Source organism: Balaenoptera ricei, chromosome 1, assembly GCF_028023285.1.
Source record: "Balaenoptera ricei isolate mBalRic1 chromosome 1, mBalRic1.hap2, whole genome shotgun sequence".
Lineage (NCBI taxonomy): Eukaryota > Metazoa > Chordata > Mammalia > Artiodactyla > Balaenopteridae > Balaenoptera > Balaenoptera ricei.
The window spans coordinates 104,413,117-104,433,142 of NC_082639.1; the positions used below are offsets into that span (position 1 = coordinate 104,413,117).

Genomic DNA, 20,026 nt, shown 5'->3' on the forward strand with positions numbered 1-20,026 from the left:
CAGCAGCATAAAGCATGTTATAGAAGGGTAGATTTGGAGCTCAGAGACAACAGATTAATAACCAGCACAATAATATTACTTTGTTTTCCATTTACTTTCTATTTTGTTTCATTTCCTATCTTTTATCAGATTGACTTGTTTTACGTTTTCCCATTCTTCACCCTTCCCCTATGTAATTGGGAAATTATTTACCCTATTTCAATTTTTCTAATGACTACATTTAAAACTTTATCACGTATTTAAACGTTTAGTTTCTATCAATATCTATCTAGTATGTATAGGATGTATAGCATCTAAGGCAGTGTTTTTTCTTCCAACTATATTATTCTTTGCCATTTTAAGGCATCATTCATTTTCAAATGAGTTGTTTCTCTTCTCTGTCATAGTACTGTTCCTCACCTTTAGCTTGTTTGCATTTTATTTTGCAGCAGGAAAGAGTAACTTATCTAACATATTCTTTTACCTGTGTGGATCCATCCAACAGGTATTTGACAACAGTGCCTTGACTGGTGATAACTCTTGATGCCTCCTGCTCCAGAGGTGGCATCACTGTTTTACAGAATTCATAGTGTTTCACCTTCTGGGGGTAGCTCTGTCGGACCATGATGTCCCAAGTGGGTTCCTCGTCTATAACATATTGATCTTAAAAAGAAAAAAGAGCTTACTGAGAACTGTGTAATGCTGTATGCCTGGGATCTTATCTTCCTGCTTCATTGTTTTCATTCTTTTGTCTACATCTGGTTACTAGGGCAGTTTTCATGTCATGACAGATGGCCCAGAGTACTGGTTCTTTGCTGCCTTTCTTACAGTCGCATGTAGTAAATAAGGTCATTTACAAGTACTTAATACATACTTTCTCCATATATAAGCCAGTGTTTCTAATGATGTCCAGAACATTTCAGGGCAAAATTAGGAAGGGAGAGAGTTATTCTGTCTTAGATGTTGCCTTTTCTCCTCATTGGTATTTTTCTCTCACCCTGGATGCACAATGTTCCCCTGGGGTCCCCCAGTTCCCTGGAGCCCCAGGGGAAGTCCCTCACTCAGGCTTGCCCTTCTTAAATCATTTATCATCTTTCAAAGTTAACACGACCCTCTCATCTCTAACCAAGTCCAGATTTTTCTCAGAGTTCTACTCTTAGCTGGCAATCAAGGAGAAAACACCTAATAAATTCCTCCAAAAGAAAGTATTATTATTGAGAATTTCTGGTACACAGCAGCTACTCAGATTTCGCTAACTGAATAATTTCCTCTTCTCCATTAAAAAGTGGTTTAATAACATAAAATCCAATGTCTGTCAGTGATGGAGTCTATTAAAAAATCACAGTCTATTCATTTATGAGATGTTATCTAGATTTTAAAAGAAATACATTCGATAAATGTGTATCACCTTGAATATCCAAAATAGAGATTGAATAAAAAGGCTATTTGCAGAAAAATATTTACAATAAAATATAATTTATGTAAATTTTGCATTATCTACAACTTAACATTACTTGTTATTTTGAAGGCATACATATAGCACATTTGTATAAACCTATTTGCACAAAAATCTAAGTCTTGTTAGTGTTCACTATAGGAGAAAGAGAAGGAATAGACTGTAGAGGGAAATTTGGGGTTACAGCCGTGTCTGTAATTTTAAAAATATATTTTGATTAAAGTATGACAAAAAGAAATCTTTATTTTGTCTGATCAGCACATCAGTACTTGTTATATTATGTATTATATTTTTCTGTATTAAAAGTTAAAATAAAATGGCATTGGTTCAGGAGGAAAAAGAAGTGGTTTATTAACATGAAATGACGGTATTTCAAGGACTATATCAGGCTGGTGGGAAAATATTTTGGAATAAGCACACTTCATGGTACCCTTCAAGTCACAGAAGTAATAATAAAATAATAAACATTTGTTGAGATATTTCTATATGTTAATTGCTTTGTGTATTTATTTTATTCAGCCCACCTCAACAACCCTTTAAGGTAGACACTTTCATTTTCCAGAGTTTCCCGATGAATAAATGGAGGCTATCTTCTCCAAGGTCACACAGCTGGTAAGAGCAGAGCTGAGATTTGAACCAAGTCTCTGTGCTTAACTATTTTCTTATGCTGTAAAAACAACCACTGCTACCATGACCAAAAAACAAAAGCAAAAACCTAACATTGGAATAATACTTTCCAAATTAGAAAGTATTTTCTCATTTAATATTTATAGCAACTCTGTTTAGTAGATGACGTTATTTTATAAATGAAGAAATTCAGGTGGGGAGGGGTTATGACTTGTCCAAGGTCACCCTGGCAAGAACTCAAATCTAGGCTCTTTCTTCTTACACCCTGTGACCTTCTTTCCCTTGCCCAAGGCTGACCCTATGAAGACAGTGCTACTTTGATATTTATGCTGTAATTATATTCAGACTTGAATTAGGATAATCATAATATATGGAGGGTTTTAAAAAGATTATTTGTTACAGAGTTATTATTATTATTATTTTTTAAAGGCTCCAACAGCATTTTAAAAAATTTATTTATTTATTTATTTATTTTTGGCTGCATTGTGTCTTTGTTGCTGCACGTGGGTTTTCTCTGATTGTGGTGAGCAGGGGCTACTCTGTCGCGGTGCGTGGGCTTCTCATTGAGGTGGCTTCTCTTGTTGCGGAGCACGGACTCTAGAGCTCAGGCTCAGTAGCTTTGGCTCACGGGCTTAGTTGGCACGTGGTATGTGGGATCTTCCTGGACGAGGGATTGAACCCGTGTCCCTGCATTGGCAGGCGGATTCTTAACCACTGCACCACCAGGGAAGTCCCCAGGCAGAGTTATTATTAACCACATTGTCTACCCTGACATAAAGGTGAAAACATCAGACTAGGAAATGAAACTAATGGAAAAGACCGGTGAAACAAGTATTAAGCTGTGGTTTGCTAACAGAATCAAGAAAACAAGCACAGAAACAAATATGTACTTAAACTTAAAAAGAATATCCCTCTCAGTTCCCTCATAGAATCTGACTTTGGAAGACTGTCAGTGGCCTTCAGTCTTAGCACACACAGTTGGTCCCATCATGGAAAACCTGGATCACTAGGAATCCATGGAAATAGAAACAAGGGTTCATGGTCTATTTTTAATAATTCAGAAAGCCCAGTGAAAAGAAAAATTGAGATGAAATAGATCGACTGCAACATTAAGTTTCTTCTCATTTGGCTGGCAAGTGAATACAACATTGAAATATTTTTCAATAAGCATACTCTTTTTCTTTGATACACTTTTTAAATATGGGGTACATAAGGAAATTATAATAAAGAGTATATTTGGTTGTGAAAATAGGATTCACTGATATAATGTAACATTTATCAGATGAAGAAACATGGTCCAAAGACAGTAAGTTACTGAAAGGGCCATACAGTCAATTTGAACTCAAGTCCCGGCTCCGTGCTTGCTTTGTTGCCTCTCCTACTTCTACTGAAAGAGGGGGTCTTCATTTAAATGATGTTCAAATCAATCACCAATGTGGATGCCCCCCTGCATCAGGTTAATTAAAGGAGTCCTGTTGTACTTATTTATTCATCTTAATAGGTTAGGAGCCACGTACAGAATCAACAGAAGTAAGAGACCCTATAAAAGTATATACTGGGGCTTCCCCGGTGGCGCAGTGGTTGAGAGTCCGCCTGCCAATGCAGGGGACACGGGTTTGAGCCCTGGTCTGGGAAGATCCCACATGCCGCAGGGCAGCTAGGCCCGTGAGCCACAACTACTGAGCCTGCGCGTCTGGAGCCTGTGCTCCGCAACAAGAGAGGCCGCGATAGTGAGAGGCCTGCGCACCGCGATGAAGAGTGGCCCCCGCTTGCCGCAACTGGAGAAAGCCCTCGCACAGAAACGAAGACCCAACACAGCCAAAAATAAATAATAAATAAATTAAAAAAAAAAAAGTATATACTGATACCTGGGAACGAGACTGGTTTTCTTCATCCATTTAACCTGCACTTATCTTTACCTACTCTGTGCTCACTGTCCTTTGTTTTGATCAGACCAGCAAAGTTCTGTTCCTGTGGCCCTTTGTAGAGGAAGGACACAGGACCACACAGTAGTTATTAAGAGCATTGGCTTTGCCACCACTGGACCAAGAATGGCATTTTATCTCTGCCACTTAGGAACTGAGTGACCTGGGGTAAGTTACTGAACCTTCTGATGCCTCGATTTCTTTATTTTGTGAAAGGAAATTATTAGGACTTAGCTTATAGTAGTTGTATTTTGTCATGTATGTTAAGTATTTAGATAGTGCCTGGCCCATAGTAAGTGCTCAGAAATGGTGGTCATTATTATTATTAGCCTATTATTCATTATCAACAAGTTTATTTAACTGGTAGGAAAATACACAATTTCAATGGTGATTGAAGTGTTTTCTATATGACTTTTTTCCCCCTGCCTCCTCATCCTCCTGGCCAGCACTCACCTGGGGACTCTTGCCCAATAAAGGTCACTTGGAGCCCATTGGGGCAAGACACGTTCAGGTTTTGGAAAGTGGGAACATAAAGAGTCTCTTGTAAAACAGGTTCTGGTTCTACTTCTTCCTGTAAATAGTTCAACATTAATAATTTCCTGTCATTTTCTAAATGAGATATTGATTTATTATGACTAAACAAAGACTTGCTGAATGCTTAGACTATGAATTGCCCAGGACTAGTGAGCCCTGCAGTGGAGCCCATAAGGATGCATGAGTCTCTACCTTTGTGCAATTGATCTTTTGCCTGTAGAATGGCACCCAGACATATGAAACAGCTAAATAACAGCACCAAATGGTTGGCACATCTTTCCTCAGAAAAGGGAGATATCAAAGTTAATGAGACTAATTAGGAAAGGATCATGGAGGAGCTGAAGCTTGAACTAGGCCTTGAAAGATGCCTCAGTTTGGATATGTAGGTGTAAGGGTTGACCAAGATCCCCACCACCTTCCTTGTGTGAGTCTTACAGTTTGGATGCTAGAGACATTATGCTATTAGGATATGTGTCTTTATTTTTCTATAATGAGCATACATTGCTTTTGTAGTAAGTAAAAATAATAAAAGACAATAAAAAAGATTATTTATAAGTTTTAATGAGGGTTTGGGTGTGTCTGCTTAACAAATTCTAAATAATTTTATGCTCACTATGCCTGAATCCCTTGTTTGGTTATATGTACTCCAGGATGAAAATTATTCGGTTACTTCCAACCCACCCCTAATGATAATCCTTTCAGTTTTTCCAGTTGACTTGCTTAGCAGCTCACCACTAAAATCATTCCAACTGATCCCCCAGTGTTGGATCTTTAATTTATTCTCTCTAGTCGTCTATTGTTGATCATTTAGGTTGTTCTGCCTTTGTTATTAATAGAGAATAAAATCTGGATCATTGGCTGAAAATCAATTAAAAACACAAAGCAAAATTAAGAGGTAAAAGCTTATGAAATTCTGTAAAATGAACAATACTGCTCAAAGACACAAACACGCCATGACAAATCTATCACTACACTCAAAACCAGTAATTATCCCTCACCTTTTCATTGTCATCAATTTAGAAAAATGTTGGGTGGACCAATTGGTTTGCCACCAAATTGCTTTCAGCTAAATTAATGAGTTACCTGGGGATATTCTACTCAGTACTTGAACATTTCTACTTAAGGGTCAAGTGTCCTAGCTTGAGAAAACTCATCTAGTAAAGCTGTGTAAATATGGTGCAGAGGCTAAGTAACATTCAAATCCCATAACTTTCAAAGGGTCAGGCTCTGAAAGCCAGGTCCCTGATCACTTTTTAACACTTTTTTTCCTAATAAGTTGAGAATTTGTACATTGTACAAACTGTACAACTGTACTAGTAAAACTGAAAGAGTCAAGATTTGATCAGTAGTTTCCTTCTTGTCCTTCTTTTAGAACCTCTTTTTATCTATATACTTCTATTAGGAAAATGTTTAGAGTCAAAGAGCTCTCAAGTGTGTGAGTGTGTGTGTGTGAGTGTGTGTGTATGTGTGTGCTTGTTTGCATAGGTGAAGGGTGAGAGGTAGAGGGTGGACTGCTCTTTAACTGGAAGTGGGTTGTCCTTTAGTCTTGCTGAAGTCTTAGTACATCAATATCTAAGTCCAGATATACCTAACAGAAGTGTTTCCACTATTTAGTTAGAGATCCTCCCCTTCCAATTGTTGTTTATCTCAATGGAATTAAATGCAGTATTGAAAATAAGGAATGGTAGGAACTTGACCATCTAAGCAAAGAACATCCAAGATCCAATGTGGGAAAATGGTTGAACTAGTTATTCTGAGTTTGAAATGAATGACCTGAGACAGTTTGTTTAAGACAGTATGTCTCCTGGCGTGGGAATTCAACTCCTGTGTGCAGACCTTTTCTTGTCCATTCAAAACCGAAAGGACAAGGAGTGTTACTGAATCTGCACAGTAAAATATACACACTGTAATAATACTATTGACATAACTCATGATTTAAAAAAAGTTAACACTGAGGCAGAAGCAGAGTTTGGGAATACATGGCAAGGTCCACCTACCTTTTTCTCTTCTTCCTTTGGGCGCTCCTCTTCTTTAAGAGATTCTTTGGGTTTTTCTTTGCTTATTGTTTTCCCTTTTCCTTTGCCTTCAGGACTACTCACTATAACAGGAATTACTGTTGGAGTATGTGCTGATGGGATATTCAACATTGCTTCCAAGTTAGGATCCTTATCCTCTATAAAGAGAAAGAGGAGAAATCAAGTAAATTAGACATTTATATTTGATATGTTTGTTAAATAAAATTTACATCTCAAACATTTATACCACTTGGCAATTTTTACCTTGCTGAGTAGGACTGATCGGTTGGATAGGTTTCAGGGATAATGTAGTTGATTTGGAAATCAAAATTGTAGCTTAGAAATTTTAAGCACTTAATACTTTGATGTATTTGATTGAGTCATGATTTCACACACTCTTGCCTCCCCATCTAGATTGTAAACTCCTAATGATAGGGCAGTAACCATCTCTTCATTTTTTTGAGAAATATTTTTTGAGGCTCATATGTAAAACATGTGGAGCAGTGGATAATAATGAAAAAGAAAAATAAAGGACCTTATGAAGTCAAAATAGTTTAAATAAGATCTGTACTCAAATAGCTTCAATACAAGGACATATTAAATAGAAACATACGGGATACAAACAAGGAAATTTAGAAAAGAAATAGATTATTTCTGGCTGAGATGATAAAAGAAGTTTTCTTATTGAAGACTGATTTTATTCTGGGTTTAATGGATTGCCAGAATTCTAAAAGGAGAGCCAATCCATGGAGGAACTATGTTGGAAACTTCCAAGCATCCCCTTATGTCTTAGGTTATATTCTCTTCTGGGTTCCAGGGTAACACTCCCACCTGGATCTCCTCTTACCTCTTTGGTCATTTTTTTCTCAGTCTCCTTTACTAACTCTTCCTCTTTGTTAAATGTTGGTAGGTCCCAGTTTTTTTCCGCCTTCTCATTACACAACAGATGTTCTCAACTCTGGCTGCCCATAATCATTTTTCATGGAATTAAACGAAATGCTCAGGCCCCCACCTTGACTCTCTGGGGATGAGGCCCAGGCATTTATAGTTGTGAAACACAATCACATGTGATTGTGATACACATTCAGGGCTGAGAGCCTTTATTATCTCTATTAGATCTGAGTATCTTGTTGACTACTGGGGCTCCAGCTGTCATCTACATTTGAATGACTGCAAAATTCACATCTCCGGGCACAATCTTTCTTCTCAGCTCCAGATCTGTATTTCCAGCTGCTCTTAGACATCTCCCCCTGCTTGTGGTACTGGAGACATTTCAAAATCAGTAAGTCTCTCCTCTTTCAAGCAGATAACCCTTCCTCCTATGTTCTCAACCTCAGTCAATGCCATGACCAATCATGCACTTTGTTTCTCAAGTGAGACATTGAGATGGTATGCATTTTCTCTTTCTGACTCACCCTATACATCCAACCAGTCACAGAGCCCTCAGAAATTTCTCTCAAATCATGCCTCTCCTATCTATTCCTACCACCTTAGTTCATATTCTTATTCTCTTGCTTGATTTTTTGTAGCAGTTTCCTAATACCACCACCTCAGCGTACTTTCCAAACTACCACTATGATTATGTTCCTAAAATGAAATCTTTTCATGTCACTTCCCTTTTCATACTTAAAAAACTCTGGCGCTCACAAATCTTATAAGACACACAACGCTCACCCTCCTCCACTCCAGTCACACTCAACTTCTCATTTTTCTGTAAAGATGTCATGCTTTTACCCAATTGTGTATTTATACAAATGGTTCTTACTGTCTAGAATTCCCTTTCCTTGCTGCTTTGTCAGGATAGTTCCTACTCATCTACAAAGTCTCATCTCAGATGCTATGCTTTCTCTTTCAAGTATTTTCTGGCTGTCCCCAGTACTTGGTTTGTATATAATTTCTAGCACTTATGCAGTTATTTCACTATTTATGGTTTCTGTTCCCATTAGACAGTGAATTCTTTGAGTAGATGTAACATGGTTTTATTCATCTTAGTGACTCAGTGCCAGCAAGATGCCTGACTCATAGCAAGTACAGAATATAAATAGTGAATGGCATCTAGTTAGAGGCAGCTGGAAACTCCTCCCTCTCATCCCCATCCATTTACTCAATCAGTAAATATTTACTGAGTACCTACTACTATGTACAATGCATTGGGTAACCAGTGATGAATGAGACATCAGGAACTTGTAATGTAATGAGAAGTTCAGATGAAGAGAACCTCAGGTATTCAGTGTCGTGTGTTAAGTCTGTGATAGGAAAAGTACAGAGCGACAGGGGAACCCAAAAGAAAGGCACTTGCCACAAAACACTTCCATACAAGCTGTACTTTATACAGTTGTCCTTCAGTATACACAGGGGGTTGGTCCCAGGACACCCCACGGATACCAGTATCTGTGGATGCTCAAGTCCCTTATATAAAATAGTGTAGTATTTATTTGCATATAACCTATGGACATTCTCCCATATACTTTAAATCATTTCTAGATTACTTATAATACCTAATACAATATAAATGCTATAAAATAGTTATTATACTGCATCATTTAGGAAATAATGACAAAAAATAATGACAAAAAATTACATGTTCAGTACAGACAGAATCATGCAACCATCATGGGCTTAACTACATGGTACACGTCAGCAACAACATAACATTATCTTTCTTTCAACACTTATGGATGGCTTTTGTTTAATGACCCAAAAGAGAAATACATGGAATAAAACACAGAATATTTAAAATACATACAGAAAATATAATCATAGAGAAAATATTAATTAATTAATTCTCTCTCTCTCTCTTTCTCACACACACACACACACACACACACACACACACACACACACAGTGTTAACAATCACCAAAACCCTGGTTCTCCTGTCTTGATTACCCTTGTATGATGATGATGATGATGATGATGATGATTGCTATATGGTGTCTATGGTACCAATGTGGCAAGGCGGTGAGATGTGTGGCACTCTAGGTAAGTGGTGAGACATCAGGCTGAGTTAAGTCTTCTGACAGGATGTCAGGAGGATTATCTAGTCAGGAGAACTGGGTTCCAATTGCAGACACTGTCACTTTGGAGGAGGCTCAATAATACTAATGTCAGGATATCTGGAGGTTGAGGGCTGAGGATCTTCAAGCATTGAAGTTCTAGGCTTCACAAATGCAGATGCTTTAGTTAGAAACACTGTTATAGGAAGCTGTTTCTTCCTTTTCTTTGCATCATCAAACAAGTCTTGCAATGATTGTTGGCATACTGCTATACCTTGGATACCACAGAGGCTTCAGTCCATCAAAGGACTGTACTTGAGGATCATATCCTTTAACACTTGCACCTATTGAACAACCACTGCAATATTTTCACGTGTCCAAATTGATGGCTCTGCTTCCTCTAAATTTTCTGTATTATAATCATCTGTAGATGACTTTGGCAGATCTTTGAGTTCCTTGTTGGTAAGGATTCCTCTATACTCTTCTATGTGTTCCTCGATGTCACCCTAGATCATGTCAAAGAAGCCTCTTCCCCCCCAACTTCCCTTGCAACATTCAAGATATTCCTGATTTCTACATCAATAGTGGGGAAGCCCCTGAGATCATCGACTACCTCACTCCATAATGGCTTCCAACATGCATTGACTGTCTTAGGCTTTAGGGCACCTACAGCCTCTGCATTAAGCACAGTTCCAACCACAATTGTGAAGCTCTTCCATAAATCCACTATTTTTTTAATAAATTTATTTATTTACTTATTTTTGGCTGCATTGGGTCTTTGTTGCTGTGCGTGGGCTTTCTCTAGTTGTGGCGAGCGGGGGCTACTCTTTGTTGTGGTGCACAGGCTTCTCATTGTGGTGGCTTCTCTTGTTGCCAAGTGTGGGCTCTAGGCACGTGGGTTTCAGTAGTTGCAGCACGCGGGCTCAGTAGTTGTAGTGCACGGGCTTAGTTGCTCTGCAGCATGTGGGATTTTCCTGGACCAGGGATGGAACCCGTGTCCCCTGCATTGGCAGGCAGATTCTTAACCACTGCACCACGAGGGAAGTCCCTAAATCCACAATGTTGCAATCAGGGTTAGCACCAAGGGCAGCATGAATCTTCCTGAAGGTGAGGCAGGTATAAGTTGCCTTAATGTCCTTGATGATGCCTTGATTGAGTGGCTGCAGCAGTGATACAGTGTTAGGAGGCAGGAACATCACTTCCACTTCCTTGTCAATAAGGCAGAGAAATTGAGTTAGTTGGGAGCATTGTCAATTATGAGGGGCACCTTGAATGGTAGCCCCTTCTCTTTGAGGTATTTCTTCATTTCGAGAATGAAGTACTGGTGGAACCATTCCAAGAACAAGATGGCTGTCACCCAAGTTTTCCTGTTGTGCTGCCAGAACAGCATAGGCAATTTTTGTTTTTGTTCTTTTGGGCCCAGGAGTTGTTTGCTCATAGACTAGGCTTGATCATGTGACCTGCTGCATTGCCACATAGCCCGAGAGTAAGGTAAGCTTTCCAGTCCTTGAACCCCAGGGCCTGCCTGGCATTCTGATGGATGTAGGTACGACTGGGCATCAGCCTGTTTTATCACAATTGAAGACTTGCTCTAGAAGGTAGCCTTTCTCTTCTTGAGCTCTTCTGGGAACACTGATATTGCTTTGGCACTGGCCGATGTTGATTCTCCTGTGATCTTTAAGTTCTTGAGGGTGTAGCATTTTACCAGCTAACCATCCATCTATTAGTACCCTTAAACTCCTTCCTCTCACTCTCCTCACCCCTCACAATAGTGCTCACAGAGGCTAAGTGCTCTTTCATGCGTAATTTTGCCATCCAAAGGGACACGCTTCTGTAACATGTCCCCTAGCCACATACAAAATACAAGCACTTTGTAAGCACTTTGTCATGAACCTGCGAGACCATTTTTGCCATTGTAGGGGCAGCTCTAACCCTTCCATGAATTTCGGCTTCTTTCTGCTTTACTGTGAGAATGTTCCATTCGTTCTTAGTGACCTTACATCCCACTTCGGCAAGCCACACGCCACTTTTCAGAAGATCAAAGATTTGTATTTTCTTGTCGAGAGACAGCACTTTCTGCTCCCTCTTGGCGTTTGAGGGATTGTTTTGACCACTTAACTGCTTTTTGAGAGCCATTTTTCACAGAAACCAAGCATGAACACACAATACAAGTAGCAAACGAACGGGACACCAAACCAGCAATGCTCAGACAATGAGCACTGGAGAGAGTGCAGATCTGTGACGTGGTAGGCGGCCACAGTAGGGTGTGCCTACACATCACTTCATTCACGTGGCTTCAGCATAGTGATCGGCATGGGGCAAATTGGGAGCAAAATTTTGCTTTTTGCAACTTTCTGGAATTTTTTAAAAAATAATATTTTCAATTCAAGGTTGGTCGAATCTGCAAATTCAGAACCCATGGACATGGGATACAGAGGACTGACTGTACTGCACAGTTTGCTTTTCCACAAACGTGTCATGCTTTTATACTACTGAGATTTTGCACATGCTATTCCTGGTAGAGAATTCCCTTCCTTTGATTCTTTGCCTAAGCAACTTCCACTCACCTCCAAAGACCCAGTTCACATGGGTGAAGCGTTTCGCAGAGCAAGTAACCTGTAAGCTGAGTCCTGAAGTACAGGAGGAAGTTCATTGTTGAAAGTGGTGATACACATAGCAAGAGAAAGAATTCTGAGCAAGGGGCACAGCATGGGCAATTGGTCAAAGAGAGAGCACAGTTCATCAAGGAACTGAAAGGCACAAAAAAGACTAGGGTAGCCAAGAGCTGGAGATAACCTAAATGTCCACTGACAGATGACTGGATAAATAAAATGTGCTGTATACATGCAGTGGAATGCTGTTCAGTCTTAAGAAAGAAATTCTGTAATGTGTAACAATGTGGATGATCCTTGAGCACATTATGCTAAGTGAAATAAGCCAGTCATAGAAAGACAAACACTGCATGATTCCACTTATGTGAGGTATCTAAAATAGTTGAATTCATAGAATCAAAGAGTAGAATGGTGGTTGCCAGGGGCTGGGGAGAGAAGGCAATTGGAAGCATAAAGTAATATAATCAACAGGCATAAGTTTCAGTTAAGCAAGATCAATAAGCTCTAGAGAGCTGTATATATTGAATTAAGAGGGGGGAATTGAATTGGAAATTTGTTTAGCCACTAGCAGATAAACGTTCTTAAATATTAGTATTATATGCATCCTTAAGGAATTTATAATATATTTTTTACAAAGACTCATGCCTTCAACTTTTTTAATATACAGGAAGTAAAACATTACTTATTATCTACACTATAAACATTTTCAAATGCAGTACCTATAAACTGAAATTAGGAACATCTGTATTAAATGGAAAGATTACATATTAATTTAAGGATTAGATCAAGAATAAGTAAATCACTTAGGAAATAGCAGCAACATAGTTGATAGAGAGTAGAATGTAAATATCTTAATGCAAAATAATGATGACCTTGTTCAGTAGGGGTATGGTTTGTTAGTGATTGTGTGTGATTGTGGATTTTAATACATAATTTGTTAGGCAACAAATGACTTTTCCAAGTGCTGGATTAAAAATGAATCAACTACAAAATTAAAAGTCAAAACCCCAAATAAAGCAAAAATACTAACAAATTTAATGGGCTCTCTAACTCACTAAAGTACTACAATACTTGGCACAAGGTAAGAAACATGGATTAATGATCCATGGGAATACTGTCTCTAGAGAAATGAAACTACATAGTATGGCAGATAATTGGATCACCACAATTCACATGTAGTTTAAGGTCACACAACATAGGGATTACCTTTTGATTTTATAAAGCTTTTTTTTTTTTTAATCTCTTATGGTTAGATCCCTGTAAAATGCATGAGAACCCACAAGATTTCCTAACTGGTTCTTGGTAAAGTGACAGGTCATTTTGTGGTTTGTAAGGAAATAGCTTCCAGTTGGAGAATTTGTTTATTAAGAGTAGGGTAAATAAATCCTTCAAGATGTCCAATGAATGGCTCCTTTAAGATTAATGTTCTGAAGCACATTGAGGAGTTCCATAAACACAGGATTCATAGAAATATTATTCTGTAGAAAATCAAGAGGATTCTTTGGCAAATCATGTTTTTTTTTGGTACCAACTAACAGACTTATTTTCATGGGTTAGTTAACAAAGATAACTTATATGTATGTACATGTGGTTATATGTGAGATTATATGTATGAAAAGTGCTGTTTAAAATGTCAAACTATTGTTATTTTCTACGTATGAAAGATTATATATGTACATACATATGTACACACACATATGTATGTACACACACATATATTTCCACTGCTCAGGGAATGAGGGGCATTAAATCAGAACATGTTTATCAACAAGTAAGCTGATGGAGGGTGGGCAGCTGCCCTTGGTCACGGGACACTTATCCTTTCTGTTGTGTTTAATTCACCTGGCGCCATTCCACTCGATCCATAGTAACTTATTGAGAGGCAGATTCCATTTTCCAAGGTGGCAGAAAAAGATCCAAACTTGCTGACAGCTTTATTCTCTGCATTTGATTCTTCTAAAAGATAAAATCAAATCAAGGACATTTTTGTTTTATCAAAAAGAAATGTAAGCAAAACTCAGTGTGAAGTGGAAATCACCCAAATATGTAAAAGCATGGATATGATTAAGTAAATTATGATATGTACATATACCAATGAATTATTATGAAATCATTAAAAAGTCTTGTTTTTTTTGTTTTTTTTTTAATCTTTAGATATCTTTTTTTTTAATCAAAGTATAATTGACTTACAATATTACATTAGTTTCAGGTACACAGCATAGTGGTTTGATATTTTTATAGATTATGCATGATACAGTTATTATAATATAATTTTAAAAAATATGTAATGAATAGGAAACTGCTCATCATGATAAAGTGAAAGAAATACACTGTGAATAGTGGTTACTGCTGGGGTGGTAGAATTATGAGCAACTGTCATCTTTTTAAAGTATTCCTATATTTCCTAATTTTTATACTAAACCATATATTTTTATATCAGATAAAACAAGGAAAAGTAATTTTTAAATTTCTGTTTTTAAGTTCTTGGGTACATTCAAACTTGTCAAACATTGTATTCTTACCTTGAATTTAGAAAACACTGTGCCTATAACTAAATTTATTAGCAAGATTTAGTTTCTGATCTTATTACTTATTACTAACTTGAGTCCAAAAGCATTTTATTAATTATCTCATCTCCATTTGCAGGTATAACCTACACTGGGCAAGAAGCAATTAATTTTTCCAGCTGGTGTTACCGGGACACGTTAAATGGTGTTATCAGGAAGTTTCATGGTGTATGATCAATGGACATCCACTTGGAACTCTCATCTACAAGCAGGTAGAGATGCTCATGGCCAAATTTAGGATTTTTTTCTTGTTCTTGCAGTTTAAGAAAATTGATACTACCTGGAGATCTAAGTGATAGAGCATAGATAGAAACCCTATCATTCACAGTCAATATTGCAGAGAAGCCAAACCTTCAGTAGGAATCAATTAATGAGGACCTGAGTCCTAGAGATTGCGCTTGGTACAGTGCATAAAACAAAATTCAGGCCAGAAAGGACATTGCAAACTCAGTGTTGCTACAAAAAGGTAGCTAGGCAAGGTAGACTCTGCATGTCAGCTGGAATCAAGAGCTGGGTTCCCAGAGGAGGCAAAACCAAGTAAGCAGCCCACTATAGATGGGCTATGTATACGATGTATATGCCCTTTACATTAGGGAAAGTGTATATAAACAAGATGGCAAAACACTTCAGTTATCATCTGTAAAAATTACACATGCTACCTGCCAGGGATGCATGTGTTTCTGTTAGGTGGATAGGTTTGACCTATGGCGGAAGTACTGATACCCACTGCCACAAAGATGCAGCTGCTTACCTTTTTCAAAATGTTGCTCTCCTTCTCTTTCTTCTTTCTCATCTTCTAAAGGATAATCCGCTTTTTTCTCCTTTTTCACAATTTTCTTAGGGTCTCTTAAATGAATTAAAAAATTGTGCTTGTCCTTTTTCACTTTCACTTTGATAAAAGTTGGGCCTGCAGAAGAATCATAGGATAGAAAATGGGCTGATTTTGATGCCCCAATTAAGCTCTGTGATAAGACTGTTAAATAATGCAGCATAGCATTTAAGTCAGGGACTAGAAATACCTAGGGATGTCACCACTTTTATAAAAAGATACCTAAAAGAATAAAGTGATGGTGGAATTCCAGGAAGAAACAGCAGGTGGATCAGGGAGATGTTTGCAGACTTTCTGCTCATACCTAAAATCAAATTACAGAAGGGAGAGTAAATTGGCTAAGGTATACCTATACTCAACTTTATGATCAATCACATGTGATGGTTAATGTGAAAGGATTTTGTAATTGATAAAGAATTGCATAAATGTTAGTTACAGTAGTTATTATTGTTAGTAGGAACATATAAGAATTTCCCAAACAACACATTTTCTGCTAGTGTTCTGACTCATTCTTGTCTCCTCTTCCAGCTTTTTTCTTTTTTTTTAACACAGCCTTTTCTTTTCAACTTTCGTTGAATGATCATATCTCAAAGTTGATAATTAGAATTAAGACAAAAATATACTTACTATGAACCATCTGAAACATATATATTATATGCATATGCAAATACTGATAAGAGTAAAGAATGGTTACTGAAAATAGAACATAGCATTTTAAAACTTGAGTCCCAGTGCTTTTCTCAGTTCTGTGATTCTGAGTTCCATTTTTTTTTTTTTTTTTTATTAATTAATTAATTTATTTTTTTGGTTGTGTTGGGTCTTCGTTTCTGTGTGAGGGCTTTCTCTAGTTGCGGCGAGCGGGGGCCACCCCTCATCGCGGTGCGCGGGCCTCTCACTATTGCGGCCTCTCTTATTGCGGAGCACAGGCTCCAGACGCGCAGGCCCAGTAGTTGTGGCTCACGGGCCCAGTTGCTCCGTGGCATGTGGGATCCTCCCAGACCAGGGCTCGAACCCGTGTCCCCTGCATTGGCAGGCGGACTCTCAACCACTGCACCACCAGGGAAGCCCCCTGAGTTCCATTTTTAATTACTACTATTTGTACCCTACACCCAGGGTTGATATTCAAAATATTAAATATTTAAAAATATGGTAATGTAAATAAATATGCACACCTATCTATTAATAAAAATCCCTTTCATGTTTTAAATGTCTTTATTTTTATTTATTTTTTTGGCTGCACCAAGTGGCCTGCGGGATCTCAGTTCCCCGACCAGAGATCGAAGCCCCGCCCCCTGCAGTGGAAGCGCGGAGTCCTCACCACTGGAGCGCCAGGGAAGTCCCCCCTTTCAGGTTTTAAATAAACAAACCTTATATAATAAAACAGTCTGGCATTTGATATGAGTTGTACCACAAACCATTCTTTAAATAATTTGAATAATTTGTAGGCCTTTTTATTTTAAAAATCATTGGTAGGATCTTTTGTTTGATGTGGCATTTACTATCTGATGATGCTTGAGCCATGATTCCACATAGGGAATAGCATTCTCACTCTTGTAATGATTTCCTCATTAAATTGATGGTCATTTGATGATAGGAAGGAAGGAAGGGAGGGAAGAAGGGAAGAAGGGAGGAAGGGAGAAAGGGAGGAAGGAAGGAAAATTAAGAGAGGGCTGGAGGAAGGGTAGGGAGTGAGAAGGGGTGGGCTGGTGTCACAGGCAGAGTGTGGGTGGGAGGAGCCCTGGCGTCCCTTGTTGGGTTGCATAATCTTGTGGACATTAAACAGGATCCTGCTCACACCCCCTCCCCACTGACTCTTCCCAGCTCTCAGAGACCACAGCTCCCTACTAGACAATAAGCTGTCAAATAAAACCCAGGTTCTCAAACCCATCCTAAGAAATCTTTAAAGCACAGTGAAAAGAGAAGCTCTACAAGATGTCCCCAATAAGTTCCCCAGAGCCCAGATCTGCTCTTCCCTTGGGGAGAATGAAGCATTTCCTTTTTCCAGACTACGTCCTCCTCAGCTCGTGTCCAAGACCTCCCTCCCACTTAATGACTTCTGAATCCAGAGGCAATTTCTTTATAGCAAAAATAACTGGATGTCGGCAGCAGGCCCCCAAACTCCGTGCTCCAGAAACCAAATCAGGAATTTGCTCTAAATTCACAGTATGTGCTTAGTTTCTGAGGTAACACTATGTGTTGTAATTAACATTATTAAGTAATGATTTGCTTATTGCAGTTACTATTATACTATTTTCCAATCCTATGGAAATATTTTCATATTTTAACAACTGGAATGTTTGTCTTAGTGTGCCCAGGTAACCTCACGGCTGGCCTGTGCCTTGCAGAGGCTATTATAACAGAAGAGTGTGAAATCTGAAAGTGGGGAACATTGTGCATACATGAATCACTGGGGGCACATTACTACTCTTACCTATCATACTCAGGAGTACAAGGCCCCAGGATTATCTGAAATGGGTTAATATCTTCCAAACCATTAACCAGCTGCTTTCAAAATGTACCTTTTTCAAATGTTGTCTTTTCTACTTCAATCTGCCCTCCATCGGAAGGATACAGATAATAATTTGTTCCTGAGATTTGGACTGGTGTTTCTCCCATGTTGTATCCACGAAACTAGAAAAGAAAACATCATGCTTTGAGTGTGGAATGGCAATTGACAAAAATTAGGTCATCCATGTGAGCCAGTTAAAGCTGCCATAAACCTAATTTCTGCTAAATGATTTGTCTGTCACTTTGTAGACTCAGAGGCCAGTGTCCATCTTATCTTTGGCACCTCCTGTAGTGTTATAATGACACGTAGAATTAAAGGAGGTCCATGATTTTAAACTCTGTTCATTGGAGCATCCTTATAACCCAGCGCAAATCAAATCATTGGACTATTGCCAAGGCAGTGAGAAAAGTTATCAATTTCTCTTTCATTGGCTGTTAATTTTCTGTTTAAAGAGAGCTAATATACTGAGGAGTATTGATACTTAACATTTTAGAAGGTCATATGTTAAAGACTTTTTTTTTTTTTTTTTTTAACTAAGTGTTGCTTATAGAGCTCCAAGTGATACTGATGCATGCTAAAGCTTGAGAACAACTGGCTCAGAGTAGTAACTAGAAATGACAAGGGCTGTTACTTTTTTTCCCATCTTTTCCTGATTAGGTTTTTCTCATAAAACGGCTTGAGGGAGAGATTGGCAAAGGGAAGGTTTCACAAAAGCATACAGGCAAGAAACGTGGGTGCATACAGAGAGATAACCCAATGTACTCAGCAAGTCCCATCACCTGAGACAGAAAAAGCCAACCTCTTTGTCCACTATTGTAACTGAGCAGGACCCTATGGGGCCTTCCTGGGACAGACCCCTCCCCCATATCCTCTGCTTTAGCTCCTCTGAAGTACCTAGATAATAGTATTTGAGGCACATTTCCTGAGTTGCTTACAGATACTAAAACCAGCACCAAATGGAAGAAATGAACTATTGTACTTGATGACCATGAGAACCATAGCCCCCAGACCTACTGGTGCCTAAGGATTGATAATGTTAACCCCTGTGACACTGCCCTGTTACCTCACCATCAACCAATCAGAGAATTCTTCAGGAGATGGTCACATACCCTGCGACTTCCCTCCCTCACCTGGCCTTTAAAAATGCTTTCCTGAAACCCATCCGGAAGTTGGTTGTTTTGAGCACTAGCTACCCAGGACTCCTTGCTTGGTGCCCTGTGATAAACGCTGTACTCTCCTTCTCCACAACCCGGTGTCAGTAGATTGGCGTTACTGTGTGCAGGCAAGTGGACCCAAGTTTGGTTTGATAACGTGTTGACCTATCACAGTTGCTTATTTACATACACCTAAGTGAATGCTTTTGTGTCAAATTTCCATCTTTACCACCCCTAGAAACCTGGTTTCATGGCACTCAAGAAAAACTGGCCTAAGGGTGTTCCTGTCTTGGTGATCGGCTGCAAAGAAGGTCCTAGGTATCACAGGGTGGACTGCAGGTCTGAGATCTTCTATACTAGAAGAAACCCCAAGTCCTCTGTGGTGGCAGTGAAGACTGAAAACCTTATGTTTCCACAGAAGCTGTGTTCTTCCCCAAACAATTAGGAATGACCCAAAGGAGCTTTTTAGAAAATTGATTTTACCGAGTAAACTATCTCAGGTTCTGGTTCCTGGAGGGGATCCTCTGTTATTTCCGGGATCTTTATTTGCTCTTCTTTCAATTTCTCCTTTAAAAAATCTTTTCTCTTGAAATTCCTACTATCTTCTTTCTCTAGTTTTTCCTTGCCTTTCTTTTTACCAGATTCCTTACTCTTCTTTTCTGCTTTTTTTTCTTCCTTTAAGCGTTCTTCTTCAGCTAACCTATCTTGTTCGTCTTTCCATGCCTGTAAACACATTTAAAAAAAATTAATAGGATTTTGAAACAAAGCTGATCCTATTCAGGTTCACTTTGGAGAATATTTAACATGATTTTTATACGCTGTAT

General features: G+C 38.6%; 1 protein-coding gene across 1 annotated transcript in view; it reads right to left on the reverse strand.

The window, feature by feature from the left end:
- Nucleotides 1-20,026, reverse strand: part of SPAG17 (sperm associated antigen 17) — a 220,660-nt gene that overhangs the window by 75,409 nt on the left and 125,225 nt on the right. Inside the window, exons 21-27 of the mRNA XM_059928865.1 lie at nucleotides 19,686-19,925; nucleotides 18,059-18,170; nucleotides 15,462-15,617; nucleotides 13,986-14,099; nucleotides 6,519-6,694; nucleotides 4,441-4,558; nucleotides 464-642 (exon numbers count right to left, since the gene is read on the reverse strand). Coding sequence (XP_059784848.1) covers nucleotides 464-642; nucleotides 4,441-4,558; nucleotides 6,519-6,694; nucleotides 13,986-14,099; nucleotides 15,462-15,617; nucleotides 18,059-18,170; nucleotides 19,686-19,925 — 1,095 coding nt within the window. The remainder of the gene's footprint in view (nucleotides 1-463; nucleotides 643-4,440; nucleotides 4,559-6,518; nucleotides 6,695-13,985; nucleotides 14,100-15,461; nucleotides 15,618-18,058; nucleotides 18,171-19,685; nucleotides 19,926-20,026) is intronic.